Below are 15,610 nucleotides of genomic sequence, written 5' to 3' on the forward strand. Positions count from 1 at the left end.
CAGCATAGGTACTCAGAAAAAAATTATTGTGTTAGGAAATGTCATTCCCCCTCTGAGCCTCAGTTTCCCCATCTATTAAACAGGGATAATAATATAATAGCATCTTCCTCACAGGGTTGTTAAGATTAAATGAGAAATACATGTAAGGCCCAGGCACGGTGCCTGGCACTTGGTCACTAGTGGCTAGTAATCCCATTACTATGATCAATACCATATTGGAATCCCTGATGGGAATGTGTGGGCAGAGCCAGCGGGACTCCCACATGCTCCCCAACTGAGCTCCAAGCAGCTGGGCTAATTGGCCCTGGCCCACTACTTGTCACTGCCAAAGTCCTCAACACCCAATAGCAGAGGGAGGGCAAATCCAGGGATGACAAGTGGAGACAAGTGAGCTTCAACTCAACTGTAAGTTTATTAGAAAGGCCGTGGACAGATGAACCCTGAGTTACCAGCTGAGGAAGAAATGAAAAAAGCCCCTGCCCCTCTTGGCCTGCCCCACAGGCCTCCTGTGAACTCTGTCCTGTGGCAGACTCCAACAGAAGTCAGCCAAAAAAGTGCTTTCCAGATGCTCCTTCAGGGGGTGCCCAACCTGACTGCAGAGGACCCAGTGGTACGGCCAGTGTGGATGCTGGTGTCTGGAGCTGGGAGCCACGGGGCCTTGGTCCTCTCCTCTAGCAGAAAGTGGTTCCAGAACCCCCAACAGAACAGAACAGAAAAGGAGCCGATGGGGATAGAGCAAGTTCTGCTAAACAGCCAAGGGCTCTGGAGGGTGACGCTGGACTGCCTTGGAGGTGGGTGCAGATGGCTACAGATGGCCAACTGTAGGGGTGCCCCCCGGGGGGACCCTAAAGCTGCTCTAAGGAGTCTCAGCTACAGACAGCCCTAGTGTGACTCAGTGCCCCTCCTGGGGCTGCACTGGCTATTTCTGCTCCCAGAAAGGCAAATGGATCTTGTAAAAATCCATGGTGGTTGGTGCCATTTTTTCCTTAAAAAAAGACAAGAGTTTGTACAGTGAATCGATTTCAACCAGCAGAGCCTGAGCCGAGAAGAGTGCATCCTGGGGGAGGAGAAGGCACTTCTCACGCCCTCCCCGGGGTGATCTGGGCCCCCTCGGGGCTCCACTCCCTCTGGCCCTGTGACTCAGGCCCGCTCCCTCTGGGAAGTATGCTGCCTCCGTCGAGCTAGCACTGCCCTGCGGCCTGGATGCTCTGGCCCCTCACAGGGTGGTGGATGGCAGCTTCCTCACTCGCCGCTGGGCCAGGATAGACGACTCGATGGGCTTCAGCTGAGGGGTGGGCTTGGAGCTGTTGAGCGCAGAGTATGTAGCTGCCATGGCTCCCTGGGGGAGGAGGTGGGAGTCAGTTCCCGAGGGTGGGCGGGGCATGCGCTCCAGGGCCAGGCCAGCCCCTCCCAGTGTTCCACAGCCCCCACAGGCCCCTGTTAATCCCGCCTTGGTGGTTCTTCATGGTCATCAGTCCTGCCTCATCCATCAGACTGGAGGCTTCAGAGCTCAGGGGCTGGGCCCCCTAGAGGACCGGGGGGGCCATGAGTGCACTGTAGACACCCCTGCATGTCAGACTGGGGCTCCCTGGGAAGAGACACACATGGCATCTCCTGGCTCTGCCGCCCCAAGTCCCTGCCCATGGAACCTTGGCCTGGCAGCCTGGGTGGCTGTACCTTCACAATCTGCAGGTCCTGGTGGGATAGCTGGCTCTGGGGGAGCTTGTCTTTCTGGGTGATCCACGGGTGCTGCAGCACCTGCTTAGCTGTGAGGCGCTGGTGCGGGTCCACATGCAGCATCTTGGATACCAGGTCCTGGGGGGACAGCAGGAAGGGGTTGGTGGGAAGGGCTAGCAGGGGCGCACACAGCTGTGTCTGTAAGGCAGCCATCTCCTGCCATCTCCCGCCTGGACCCTTGCAGTGGCCCCTTCGATCCACTCTCCACACCACTCCACGGCCTCTCCGAGCACACGCCCTTCTTCAGGACTTCTTCCTGGAAGGCCGTTTCCTTTCTCTTTCACCTTCTAGAAGCCATGCAGGAAGGTGGGAAGAACCTAAGGCTGGGGCTGGGCAGGTTCAAAACCTGACTCCCCTGCTCACAACTGCATCTCCTGGGCAAGTTATTTTAACTCTCTGAGCCTCAGTTTCACCTCTGAGAAACGGGATAACAAAAATACCTGACTCATGAGGTTAATGCAAGGTGGTACTGTTCATTAAGGGCTCAACCTCTGTCTGACACAGAGGTTCCCATGACTGGAACCCATTGCTAACAGTGAAAGCTCAAACGTCCCCTCTGCTGAGAAGGCCTCTCTGCCCGGTGGCCCGGGGCTCTGCTCGTGTCTCCACTGCCTGTACCCCTGACCAGGAGGACCGGCCTCTCCGCACCTGGCATCTCTGTTCCTTGTGTGCGAGCCTGTCTCTCACCTCACACTAACTTTCCCCAAGGCAGGGGCTGTGATGACGCAGCCCCTCTGTTCCCCTACAGGGCCCAGAACACGGGAAGGGCCAGTAAATGATCACCAAGTTGTTTCCAAACAAGGTGTGGGGGGCAGTCTGCCTGGGAATCTTCCACTTGGAGAAATATGGCAACAGAGATTTGTGGGACATTCACTTGGAGAAATGAGGCTGCAGGTCACCTGTTCGGGAAATGCTGAAAAGCCCTGGGATGGGACCCTGCCTCCCCACCCCTAAATGAGCAGGGTCCAGGCCTTACAGACTCACCTTGGCTGTGTCTGAAACCGTGTTCCAATTTCCCCCGCTGAGGGTGAACTTCCCACTGCCGATCCGGGTCAGGATTTCCTCTGGTGTGTCACTGGGTCCATTGGCAAATGGAGTGTATCTGGGGAAAAGTCCACCCAGGCTGGGTATAGCCTCTGGCCTCCATCCTGGGGCCAGGCGTGGGGAGCGGTGGGGTACTGTGTCTCCCCCTTCAGACAGGGTGCTCCTGAGGGTGGCACTTCCTCCTCAAGGTGGAGCTCTCGAAGGCAGGCCCATGTCCCTGTCTTCAGGTCTTCCTGAGGCAGGGCTGAGTCTCTGCCATCAGACAAGCACCACCCCAGCTACACTAGGGCTGGAGGAAGGGGCGGGGGACCGAGGGGGGCAGGCCAGCGGGGCACTCACCCTGCCAGCATGGTGTACAGCAGAATGCCCAGGCTCCAGATGTCGCAGCCCTCATCATAGCCCTGGCGCTTCAGTACCTGGCAGGAAGGCAGGCAGGGGAGGGTGGTCAGTCCGAGGGGCAGTGGCGAGCGGCCCCATATGCTTGCCTGCTCCTCCCCAAAGGGTAGGACAAGGGTCCCAGGCCTGGGCTGATCCTCCCTTGGTACCTGGGCCAAGGCCACAGAGACGGGTTCTGGACAGCGTGGGGCCTCTGGAAGGGACACAAGGCTCCCCGTGCCAGGTCCCCTCACTCTTGCAGCTGAGGAGGCCAGGCCACTCACCTCAGGCGCCACGAAGTTGGCGGTGTAGCAAGGTGTCATGAGGAGCCCATTCTCAGCCCGCAGCTGCTTGGCAAAGCCGAAGTCACAGATGCGCAGGCACTCAGGGTTCCCAGACTCGTCCACATACAGGATGTTGCTGGGCTTGAGATCCCTGTGCACAACCTGGGGGCAGAGGGCCTGGGTCAGTTCTCCATGTGGGCAGGCTGCCGGTGGCCCAGGTCAACTGCCAGGGATGGGAGAGTTAGAAGATGGGCCCAGAGAGGGGGCAGAAGGACCCAGAATCTGAGAGGGGAAGGGGCTACAAAGGGGCTTTAGTGCTGCTGGTATTACCGACTTGAAACTTCTAGGTCAATGTCTGTGAGGCAGCTCTAACTTCACTGTCCACACGGAATTCCTCAAATCTGCCATCACACAATCTTACCTAATGGCAACTCCATCCTTCCCATTGCTTGGGTTGAAATCTTAAGAGTCATTCTCAATTCCTCTTTTTTTCTCGTATTCCTCAATCAATCCATTAGCAAACTCTGCTGGCTCTACCATTAAAATACATCCAGAGCCCAAGCACTTCTCAGCCCCTCTCCTGGCAGCACGCTGATCCCAGCCACTACCATCCCTCCCCTGGGTTACGGCAACAACCTCCTAACTGGTCTTCCTGCTTCTGACCTACCCCCTACAGCCTGTTCTAAACAGAGCAGCCAGAGTGATGCTATTAAATGTAAGCCAGATCATGTCCTCTCCAAGGGTTCCACTCTCAAGAGGAAAAGTCTTTACGATGGCCTGATGGCTGCACCTCATCTCTCCCCTGCCCCCTACCCACATCGCTTGCGCTCGCTGGTCCACTAGCACTCTCCTCCTTGCTCAGTTGGCTTTGGCCACACCAGCCTCTTTGCTCTTCCTTCAACATGCCAAGCACACTCCTGCCTCAGGGCCTTTGCACTTGCTCTTCCCTCTTTCTGGAATACTCTTCCCTTAAGCACCTGCCTGGCTCATTCTCATTTCTTTCAGGTTGCAGCTCAAATGTCACCTTATCAGTGAGGCCTTCCCTAGACCATTCCATATAAAATAGCAATCACGGACCAGTACTCCTGTCTCCTCACCCTGCTTTATCTTTATCCACAGCATTTACCACCATTGGATATTTACTTAATTGTCTTCTGAACCCACCCACTGGAATGTAAGCTCCACGGGTGTTTTGCTCGCTGCTGCATCCCAGCATTTAGAATAGTTCCCAGCACAGAGTAGGTATTCAATAAATAACTGCTGAATGAATGGATGAATGACACTTAACTACTGAGGCCTTAAGCAAACGACTTTCCTCTGGCCCCATTTGCTCATCTGTAACCTGAGGGGGCTGAACCACTCCACGTACTTTTCATCCACCCCCTCTCCCTTGGCATGGTTCTATTCATAGTCATTCCTCTAACCATCACCTAATTATCGACAACTCTCAGATCTCTGACACTAACCCATAGCTTTCCAGAGTCCAGGCTCATATAGCTGCTTACCAGATGGCAACCACTGAAGGTCCCATAGACCCTCAAACCCAACACATCCCAGACGAAGCTCATTCTCACCCTCCTTCTCCTCCTCCCATGAGCTCATGGTACCTCCTTGAGCACTGTCAAAGACCTTCAATGGCTCCCTACTACTTGCAAGATAAAGCCTGAAGTCCCCATCCTGGTGTGGAAGGCTCAGCTGTCCGTTCCAGCCTTTGTCCACCACATCCCTCAAGCGCCCTGAGCTCAGGCCAGTGGGGGTTCCTTCAGCCATAAATAGCCGTATCTCTCTGTGGAACGCTGGCTCACCCCCAGCACCCAGCACAGGGACTCGCACAGAGCAAGTGCTACGTGAACTCTGTGCAATGAATGAATGAATCACACCTCTGAAACACACAGAGACCTTGCAGGTTAGATCAGCTGAGTCTCGCAGGTTAGTTGGCTTTATGAGATGGTCCTTGCATATTCCCCGTAGAGCCAGGCCAACAGGCTCAAGGGGCAGCTGCTGCTCACGCCAGCTGACAGTCATCATACAGCAACTCGGGCCCAGGTTTCAAAAGCAGCCAAATTACCAAACCAAACCAAATCCCAAACAAGAAAACACCCGCACTGTGGAGGCCAAATGCAGCCACCGAGTCAACAGGCTGTGGCTCTGGTAGAGTTGTGATTTCAGTCAGGAGGCAGATGGGCCAGAGTGGCTTTACCAGCAGTAGCTGTGTGATCTTGATGTGTCACTTAACCGCTTTAGTCCTTGGTTTTCTCACCTGTAAAATGGGGCTGATAAGAGTGCTCGGCCCCCAGGGTTACAGGAAGGAGCATATGAGTTATGTACCAGAAATATTTAGCACAGGGCTTGGAAAATGGCAGCTGCTGTCATAGTAACGCCAGCACTCCCTGGGGCTGAACCCCACCATCATGCTGGACATTAAGATACAGTGAGTGCTTGTTAAGAAGCCCTTAAAAATTAGAAGACAAGAAGGGTAGGAAAATGAAGGGACAGATGCTGTCCAAAGCAGCATCTGATCACACACAAGTTAGGGGCACAGACTCTGGGGCCAGTTTAGCGATGAAACTTTTACTTACGCTCCCAGAGCCTCAGCTCCCTCACTTATAAAATGGGCAGAATAATACTAATACCTTCTTCATAGGTTCGTTGGAACAGTTCAGTGAGTTGATGTGCAAAGTGCTTAGACTCTGTCTGGCCTGTGGAAAGCGCTACGTGGTACAGCAGCAGCATGTCTGTCATCACCAGCACCATCGGAGGATGTGCATTAGGGCGCCTGTGACCAGCCACACACACACAAAAGGGTGAAGTTCTTCTACATAAATCATCTGGCTAAACAGAGAAGTCAAAGTGTGAAGCCCTGCTGAGTTCTCAGACAAGCTGTCCCTGGCACGCTGGGGCCCTTACAGAAACAATATGAGGGAAGCAAGAGACCTGGAAGGGCCCACTATTAAACAAAGAACTCTTGCAAAATAGATGAAAAAGGCAGACAACCCAATTTCTTTAAATGGACAAAAGACTTGAACAGACATTCCATAAAAGAGGCTGTCCAGATGGCACTAAACCCACGAAGAAGTGCTCAACTTCATCAGTCATCAGGAAAATGCAAATTAAAACCACTATGAGATACCATTCCTCATCTCCTAGAATGGCTGTGATTAAAAAGATGGAAAATACCAAGTGTTGGAGAGTACCAGAACTCTCACACGCTTCTGGGAGGAGTGTTAAGTAGGTAAAACAACTTTGAAAAACTGGCAACATCTACTAAAGATGAATATACACTGCACTATGACCCAGCAATTCCACCGTTAGGTTTACACCCAGCGTTCAAATGGGCAAGTGTTCACGAAAGACAAGTGTAAGAATGTCACGGCAGCATTATTTGTCACAGTCGAAAAACTGGTAACAACTCCATGTCCATTAACGGTAGAAAGGACAGTTAAATTGTGGTCTATTCATACAGTAGAAACCACACAGCAACGAGGAGCGAACTGCAGTCACACGACATCGCAGGTGAATCTCAGAGAGTGCTGAGTGGCAGAAGTGAGATGTGAAAGAGCACGTTTATATAAAACTAGACGTTCACTTAGAGTGCGCATCCTTGGGGAGGGTGCAGGGACTGGAAAGGCTCGTGGCGGCTGCGGGGACTGGAAATCCTTCAGTTCTTGATCTGGGTGCTCGGTTACGTGGTGTATTCACTTTTTGAAGATTTATTGAATTATACATGATGATTTGTTTATGTGATATTTCAATAGGAAGATAACATTAAAACAAACAGGAGGTCCCAGTGGACCCTGCTCCTGGTCAGCCCCTGCCCATTCCTCGGCTGTTATGAGATTCCCAGCTTCTAGACCACAGATGCCGCCAAAGTATAATCAGCCCCGAGAATCTCCCTCCAAATACCTCCAAGAGAGCTTCCCATTTCCTCATCATCTACCCCTGGTATCTGGAAAGGGCCAGAAACTTTAGAGCCCATAGATTCCAGAATCCCAAAGATTTTCTTTGGGCAAGAAACAATATTCTCCCATGACACCCCGCCGAGCAGACGTCTGTACTGGGGCTCACTACCCCTCATGGAGGGGCTCACTACCCCTCACGGAGGGGCTCACTACTTTTGGAGGCAGCTCCCACTCTATAAAGCCCTTCCCTGCTCTGAGTTTAGGGGGCCCACTGGAAACGCACTGCTTCAGCTCTGTCTTCTAAACCTTCTTTGGGTAACATCAGCTAGTACTCACGTGAGAATAAAACAGGAAAAGGAAGCACATTTACTGTCTGACCTGACATGTTTCCGTATCAGTCTGTTTGCACTGGCCATTTCAAAAACAAAACCACTTCAAACACGACCATTAACAGTACATGTGGTAAACAAACTGAAGCTCTGGTTATGAGGTAAAGATCTTTTTCACAAAACTTTTACTTTACTTTTACAAACCCTAATGAAAGGATTGATTCAGGCCAAGGTCCTGAAAGGCTGAAACCATTGCATGAAGGGCTGGTGAGGACCTTTATGATACACCTCAGGCCCACCCACTGCCCGCCACCCATTCACGCATCCCCAGACTGTGACCACCGACACGACTGATGACTAACGGGGGCAACGAGATGCTGGCTCACGGACGTGATGCTTTGTGAAGTACACTGTGCCTCCCATGGAGTGTTTATTGACTCCTTGCTCCCAAAAAGAACTTGAAGCTAAACCTAATTAAGACTTTGGAGCACCTTGCAGTTTACAGGAAATATAGGCAATAGAGAAACAATTAAAATGATGCCACGAGGAAGCAAACAGACACATTCAGAATGTGGGACAGGGACTTCCCTGGCGGTCCAGTGGTTAGGACTCCACGCTCTCACTGTCAAGGGCCCAGTTTCGATCCCTTGTCGGGGAACTAAGATCCCGCATGCCATGCAGCACAGCCAAAAAAAAAAATCAAAAAAGATCTGGCGAATCTTGGGACTTCCCTTGCAGTCCAGTGGTTAAGACTCCGTGCTTCCACTGCAGGGGGTGCAGGTTCAATCCCTGGTCAGGGAACTAAGATCCCCCATGCCGTGTGGCTCCGCCAAAAAAAAAACAAAAAGGATTTGATGAATCTTAAAGGGAAATGTTTTTCCTTGTACTATTCTCTTTTTTTTTTTTAAACTTTTTATTTCATATTGGCGTATAGTTGATTAACAATGTGTTAGTTTCAGGTGTTCAGCAAAGTGATTCAGTTATACATATACATGTATCTATTCTTTTTCAAATTCTTTTCCCATTTAGGTTTTTACATTATATTGAGCAGAGTTCCCTGTGCTATACAGTAGGTCCTTGTTGGTTATCCATTTTCAATATAGTGGTGTGTACATCCCTTGTACTATTCTTTTAACTTTTATATAGGTTTGAACTTTTTCCTCAATAGAAAGTGGGGAAAAATACTCCAGCAACAACAAAAAAGAAAGTAAGAAATTGAAAAAGGGAGAAGGAGGGAGAAGAAGAGGGAAGGAAGAAAAGAGGGAGGGAGTGGGGTAAAAATCTTGACAATTCTTGAATCTGGTTACCAGGGTGTTCATTATTCTATTCTTGTACTTTTTGTATATGTTTGAAATTTTTCATACTAAAAAGTTAATGTTAAAAAAAAAAGGCATAGCAATGATCTGTTCTTATTTCCCCGTAATGCTTATGTGGCCTTTTCCAGGGCCATGGTGCTTCCCCAGCACAGCACCTCACTTCATGCCTCATCCAACCAGTGAAGGGGCAGCTCTTACTGTCATGAGTTTGCAAATGAGGAAATGGCTCAGAGAGGTGGGAGGCTTTCCCAACCTAACACGCAGAGCTGGACACAGCCAGTCTCATTCCAGAGCCTGCGTCCTTAACCCCCATACTGCCTGACCAGAAGCATCCTAAAACATCATCTCGTCCAGAGAGAAACTCACGCTGACTCTGTTTTCAGCTTTGATACCCTATAAGGACCTTCTCTAGCTCCGCCTTGTGCAATGATAAGGACAAGTCCTACGGCTCAGACTCACACTCTTCTGTAGCGCCTGCTGTGTTTCCAGAAGCATTTCCTCTTGCATCCACTTCCTCTGTCCTAATAGCCGAACCCATGGCCGGATTCACCTCCCTGAAGCCTTGCAGCTCCCACAGTGATCCTGCTCCTTCCTAACTTAAAGCCCCACTCCCCATCTGTAGCCCTGCACCCAAATTCCTCAGTCAGACATTCTGGCTCCATTCTTCCTGGACTGTGTGACCTTGGGCAAGTGAGCTCACATCTCTGAGCCTCGGCCTTCTTACTTGTAAAGTGAGGCCAATAACAGCACCTACCTAACAGGGTTGTTGTGAAAATCAACTGAGATAATGTAAGGAAAGAACTCAACATGACGCCTGCCTAGGTCCTGAATAAATGTTCCTTTTCACAGTTTGGCCTCATCTCTCCCTCCCTCCCTTCCTTATGTCCATCCACTCGCCCCCTCACCCATCCCAAGTCTCCCCTCTGTCTGGCTGGTTGAACACTGCCTGGGCCAGTCATGGTTCATACACTCTGTTTACGGTATGACCCTTGGCCGCCCCCCACGCCCACTTGGTGCCCCCTACCCAAGACTTACCCCCTGGGAGTGCAGATACTCCACGGTCTTGCCGATGGTGTGCAGGACGAAGCTGGCCTCACGCTCCGAGAAGAATTTCTGCCGTAGGATCTTATCCAGCAGCTCCCCTCCCCGCATCAGCTCTGTCACCAGGTACACGTGTTTGCCATCATCGTACACCTGCCAGAGACCTCACCATCAGGCCCCTCCCCTTGATGCCAGGCCTGGGCCCCTTGGCCACCAGCTCACCAGGACAGGAAGGAAGGAATGACATGAGGCTTCGGCGTGTGTTCTGCTCTGTGCTTCAGTCACCCTGGCAGGGCCTTCACCTATCTGGGCCCCTGGACAGGATGCTGGCTCTGTCCTGATGGGCAGGAAAGCTCTCAGAGACTGCCTGGGTCTGAAGTGGAGGGCACTTGGGTGCAGCCGGATCAGAGGCACTAAGGGGTCCCCCCATCCATAAGCAGAGGAGGAGGATCAGAAGTCAAAAGAATGGCAGCCCTGAGACCGGTCCTAGAGTCGAGGGCCCCCGTCCCCAGCCCACTCTCAAGGACCCCCACTTACATCTTTCAGAGTGATGATGTTGGGGTGCTGCCCGTACCGCAGAAGAATCTCAATCTCTTCCGAGGGATCTCGCTTGCTCTTGTCGATGACCTGAGGAGAGGGGTGCGTGTGGTGGTGTCCGAGGGACCGACTCCAGACTCCCTTCCCGCCACAGAGCCCACGCTGCAGGGCGTGGAGTCTCAGCCGCACACCTTTCACCCATCCACAGAGCCTCAGGCACCAACCCTCCCCCACCAACGGGCCAGGGCTACATAGCCCCCCACCTCCACCCCGCCGAGCGGCCTCAGCCGAGACAAGGTCGAGAGGCCTACCTTGACAGCATACTCCATGGTGGTGGCCTTGTGGACACAGCGCTTGCACTCGGAGTAGGAGCCCACACCGATCGTCTCTTTTACCACATAGCCGTCGCTAAAAACCAGGTTCTTTCCGTGTAGTTGCTGCAGGAGACCAACAGGTGGGACTGACCCCGAGCTCTAGGATGCAGAGGTCATCCCCCCAGAACCCAAGGCCTTGGCACTGTGGAGATGGCACCGGGCAAGAGGCTGGAGGCCCGGGGTAGAAGGTTGGCTGTGTGACCTCGGGCAAGAATCTGCCCCTCTCTGGGCCTGTTTTCTACACTATATGATGGGCACACTCACTCTCTCCAGGGTGCCTGGCTGCAGTCTGTGGTTAGTGGGTGCTGGAGGGGGCAGGCAATAGGCCACAACACACATGGAGTGGTTTCAAGCTCCGAGAAGCCCAGGCAGCACTGAGAGGGATGCAGGAGTCCTGAGCCAGGTTCCAGCTCTGCCACTTACGTGGCCTTCAGTGAGTTGCCTCCCCTTTCTGGGTGACACAGCCCACCTCAAGGGGTGTCTCGAGGCTCTGAGACATTAACAGTATCAGATGCTGCTACGGTGCTGAGAGTGTGGCAGGCACTGTTCCGAGCACTTTTCACCAGGTGACCCGCAGCCCGTGGACGGCCCTGGATCACGTCTGTTGTCCTCACATCCAGTCTGGTTTAACGTTTGTCCGCGACCAAGATATCCCAGGTGGATGATAAATCACATAGTCACCTTAACTTTACACACATTAACTCACATAATCCTCGAAACAATCCTTGGAGAAAGGTTTTATCATCACCCCCATTTACAGATGAGGAAACTGAGGCACTGGGAAGGTGAATGTCCCCTCCACAGTCCCTGACCTTGGAAGCTCTGACCCAGGCAGGGAGCTCCAAAGTCTACATTCTTTTTTATTTTGTTTGTTTGTTGTTGTTGTCGGTTTTGTTTTTGTTTTTGTTTGTTTTGTTGCTGTCATTTTGTGGCCGCACGGCACAGCATGCAGGATTCTAGTTCCCCGACCAGGGATTAAACCCACAAACCCCTGCAGTGGAAGCATGGAGTCTCAACCCCTGAACCACCAGGGAAGTTCCTGAAGTTCACCTTCTTGCCTCTCGACTCTAAATTTCCTACAGAGCCGGGAAAGTGTGCAAATGGGGGACAAGTGGAAGGAGACCCGAGTGGCACGCCACCCACCCCCGTCAGGACCAGCCACTCCCCAGCAGCACCACCCTGGGCACTCCCTGGCATTTACCCAGGCCCTACAATGTCCTGGCTCTGTGTCAGGAACCTCATAACCGTGTTGTTATCCCTGTTTTACAAATGGGGAAACTGAGGCTCAAGGAGGCTGGAGGCCCGATGGGCTCCACAGTGGCATCAGGGTTTGAACCCAAACCTATCCAAGTCCAGAGCCTGTGTTCTCAGCAGTTCTGCCTTGTGGCTTCTAGGTGGAAAAGGACAACTGAGCAGCAGCCTCCTGCCCCTCACCTGTACCACCGAGTGCAGGGGCGCCTGCGTGGCCCGAGGCTTGCCGTCGTCCTCCATCAGGCCAGTGGCCACGAAGCTGAAGCCACGGAACAGCTGATGGGCACCAGCGCTGGGGGGGATGCCTGGGGAGTCTGCAGGGGCAGGAGAGGGATGTGAGCCAGAGGAGGTACCCTTGACCCGAGGCAGCCCAGCAAAGTGGACCCCAGGGGCTTCCAGGCCTGCCTCAGCAGCTGGCCGTGGTGGCAGCCTGGGCAGGACCCCTCATCCCCGGCCTTAGTTAGCCCATCTGCCCATGTGTGTTTAGAAGAGCCCAGCCCTGACACACAAGGAACAGAAAGACCCTCACCTCCACCACCCGCCCAGGCCAAGGCACTTTATCCCTTCCTGGAGGCCTCCCTGCCTCTGGTCTGCCCCTTCAGGTCCATCTTCTGTGCAGCAGCCAGAGGGATAGTTCCAACCACAAGTCTACCCCCTGCCTGTACCCTTCAAATGCCCCCCTCTGCCCTCAGGAGAGCCCAGCTCCTCAGCCTGGCAATGAGGTGCTTGTGAGCTTAGACTCCTCTCTCCCCACTCCACAGCTCAGCCACACCAAGCTTCTCAGATCCTTAAGGAAGACTCTGAGCCCCTGCACATGCTGTTCCTGCTAACTACAATCCACTCCTTGTCCCTCCTTGGAGGCTCAGCTTACACACTGTCCTCTGAGAAACCCGGCCTCATGCTGCTCCTGCAGCCCCTCGCCCCATTAAGCTGCACTTGTCGTGCTGCCCAGAGCTGTCCTCATGTCTCTTCCCCCACTACAGCCTGAGCCATGTGAAGGCAGGGCCTGGGTCTGTCTTGTTCACCATCAATGCTCCCATGGCTGGCACACGGTAGGGACTTGGTACGTATTTGTCAGATCAACAAATAAAGATGGGACAGACTGCTTGGAGAAGTGCTAAGCTCGCTGACATCAGAGATGTGCAAGCCACAGTGAGAAAAGCACCCCCTCTGCTAAACCCGCCCCTCCAGGAGACCTTCCAGAACGAACACTCTTCCCCAATATCTGGCCAAAATGTTAGGATTTACCAAGTTCCCTCCCAGAAGCCCCCTACTTGGCTTCTAGCAGTAACCCCAGAGACTGAGTGGGTCTATGGCTGAGCCCATGTTTCAGATGAGTCACTGAAGCCCAGTGGTCAGAGTAGCCAAAGCCGATTCCCACACTCGCCCCTGACCTGTGGGCACTATCACTCCTGCTGCCAGACCATCTCCACCTCATGTGTTTGCCGGGTCAGATACTTTAGCCCTGACGTGAGTGTGAGCCTGATGTGTCTCGTCTTTCCAGGGGGCTGAAGATGCCCGGCGTAGGGGTCCCGACTTCTCTGCTGTGGCCTTCACCCCCACCCCCCTCACCCAGGCGCAAAGAGGCCCATAGAGTCCCGGAGTGGGACGACCAGGCAGAATGAGATGGAGACAAGGAGTCAGAGACCCATCCTCCTGTCTGCCCACACACCTGGGCCTGCCGCAGCCCTGACCACCCCTGTGCCCCGAGGCCCCTGACTCCCTGCTTCCCTCCTGTACCAGTCCAAGACAAACCGGACAACGGGCGCACCCTTGGGCGTGCGGGATGTGAACTCAGTGTCAAAGTAGAAGGTGTCATCGGGTTGTGCCACAGCCGGCTTGAAGGGTGGCTTGATCTCGCGCCGGTACAGCTTCTGCAAGGCGGGGCGGGCACACTGGTCACCTCGGCACCTCCACAGCCTGCCAGTGGCCCCGTGCAGGAGTCAATGGCCTGGACGGAGCACAGGCTATGCAGACAGGGCATAACCACTTGCCCTTGGGAGGCCAGCCCATGCCTCCAAGGCCATGGTGTCACCTTTGCTTCTTATGGGATGCCCTAGGCAGTAGAAGCCCCCTCCGACCACAGATGAATCCCTGACTGGGGCTCTGGGGTGGACAGACACACTCACATTCCAGTCAATGGTGGAGTAGAAGACATGCCGCTTGATTTCCTCTGCCCCATCAGGGCCGGAGCCTGAAAAAGCCCAGATGAGAGGTCTGCCCTGGGATGCTCCAACCCGCAGACACCCGCCCTGTCCTCCGAGCAGCCTCGCCTCACTGTGGTCTGGGACCAGTGGCTGGGCTCACGCTGCCCCAAATCCATCCAGCCATCACCCTGAGGCCTACTGCCCACTCAGCATTTTCCGCTGTCTGGAGCCCCTCTATGAACAAGCTCCAATGTACTGACAGGAGAAGGAAAGCCCAGAGAAGAGAGGCCAGGCAACTTGCCCAAGGCCAAAGTCAGGACAGGCCGAACCTGTTCCAAGATCTGCAGGGGGCCCCCACCTCCCTCCCAACTCAGGCCTCATCTCTGCTGCTCTTATCCCATTGCCCTTGTCAGCCACCAGACAGGCTCTCACTCCATTCAAGCCCAGGGACCTGGACGGGACCTTACAAAGCTGGTCATGATCCAGGTGAACCCAGGAGCCAAGGAGCCAACACACACTGAGCAGCTGCTCCAGGCACATTCGCGTGACTTCATTTAATCAACAGAGCTTGAGATCACTGTCCTCCATGGAGACGAGGACCTAGGGCTCTGGGGGGAGAAGTCAACTGCCTTGGGTCACTTCGCTCACAAATGGTACTCACTCGATCAACAAATATTTGTGGAGGGACCACTGTGTACCAAGCAGTGGGGTCCCGTCATGGGGCTGGGACTGGGACCTGAGCCTCTGGCGCCTGAGCTCGTGCTCCTCCCGTGTGGGGCCTCTGTCCTCATCCCCAGGGGGAGCAGAGATGACTCAGTTCCTGCCTTCTCCCTACACACAGGTCACCCCACTGCCCCAAACGCCACACATGGAGCCAGAAAGCAGGGTGGCCGGGGGCATTGTCTCCCCACACAAAGGACAACGGCCTCTTTCAGCCCCCGATGTGGCCCCGTGGCCTAGACCGCAGCTGTACCCCGCTCCCCTCCCCTGAGCTGGGGCTGCTTACCGAGTCGGTTGGCAGGATTCCGCTTGAACAGGGACCGCAGGAGGCTCTGGGCTTCTGTGCTCAGAAACTGCGGCATGCCTAGCTTTGCCCTGAAATGGCCCCCGGGTCTCATCAGGGCAGAGCCCCACCCCAGAGGTCCCGTATCACCTCCCACCTCTGTCCACGTCTAGTTTCCAGCTCAGTCCAGACAAGCCATCCTCAAAGTCCCCTCCCAAAGATTCAGGGATTCCCCTCCCACAGGCCCCTATGGGTGAAAAGGGAGCCCTAGGA

The 15,610-nt window shown here is 53.9% G+C and overlaps 1 protein-coding gene across 3 annotated transcripts in view; it reads right to left on the bottom strand.

Annotated features, from left to right (window-relative positions):
• Positions 1-388: 388 nt before the first annotated feature.
• RPS6KA1 (ribosomal protein S6 kinase A1) overlaps positions 389-15,610 on the bottom strand; it is a 35,704-nt gene continuing 20,482 nt past the window's right edge. For all 3 annotated transcript variants that reach the window (XM_082463524.1, XM_082463525.1, XM_082463526.1), the window contains 12 exons: positions 15,341-15,429; positions 14,317-14,381; positions 13,959-14,061; positions 12,371-12,501; positions 10,874-10,999; positions 10,563-10,652; positions 10,020-10,178; positions 3,441-3,602; positions 3,121-3,197; positions 2,722-2,839; positions 1,678-1,815; positions 389-1,339 (listed from right to left, as the gene is read on the bottom strand). In XM_082463524.1, the coding sequence (XP_082319650.1) occupies positions 1,217-1,339; positions 1,678-1,815; positions 2,722-2,839; positions 3,121-3,197; positions 3,441-3,602; positions 10,020-10,178; positions 10,563-10,652; positions 10,874-10,999; positions 12,371-12,501; positions 13,959-14,061; positions 14,317-14,381; positions 15,341-15,429 (1,381 nt within the window). In that variant the 3' untranslated portion in view covers positions 389-1,216. The remainder of the gene's footprint in view (positions 1,340-1,677; positions 1,816-2,721; positions 2,840-3,120; positions 3,198-3,440; positions 3,603-10,019; positions 10,179-10,562; positions 10,653-10,873; positions 11,000-12,370; positions 12,502-13,958; positions 14,062-14,316; positions 14,382-15,340; positions 15,430-15,610) is intronic.

This window comes from Balaenoptera physalus (assembly GCF_965194825.1).
Source record: "Balaenoptera physalus genome assembly, chromosome: 1".
NCBI lineage: Eukaryota > Metazoa > Chordata > Mammalia > Artiodactyla > Balaenopteridae > Balaenoptera > Balaenoptera physalus.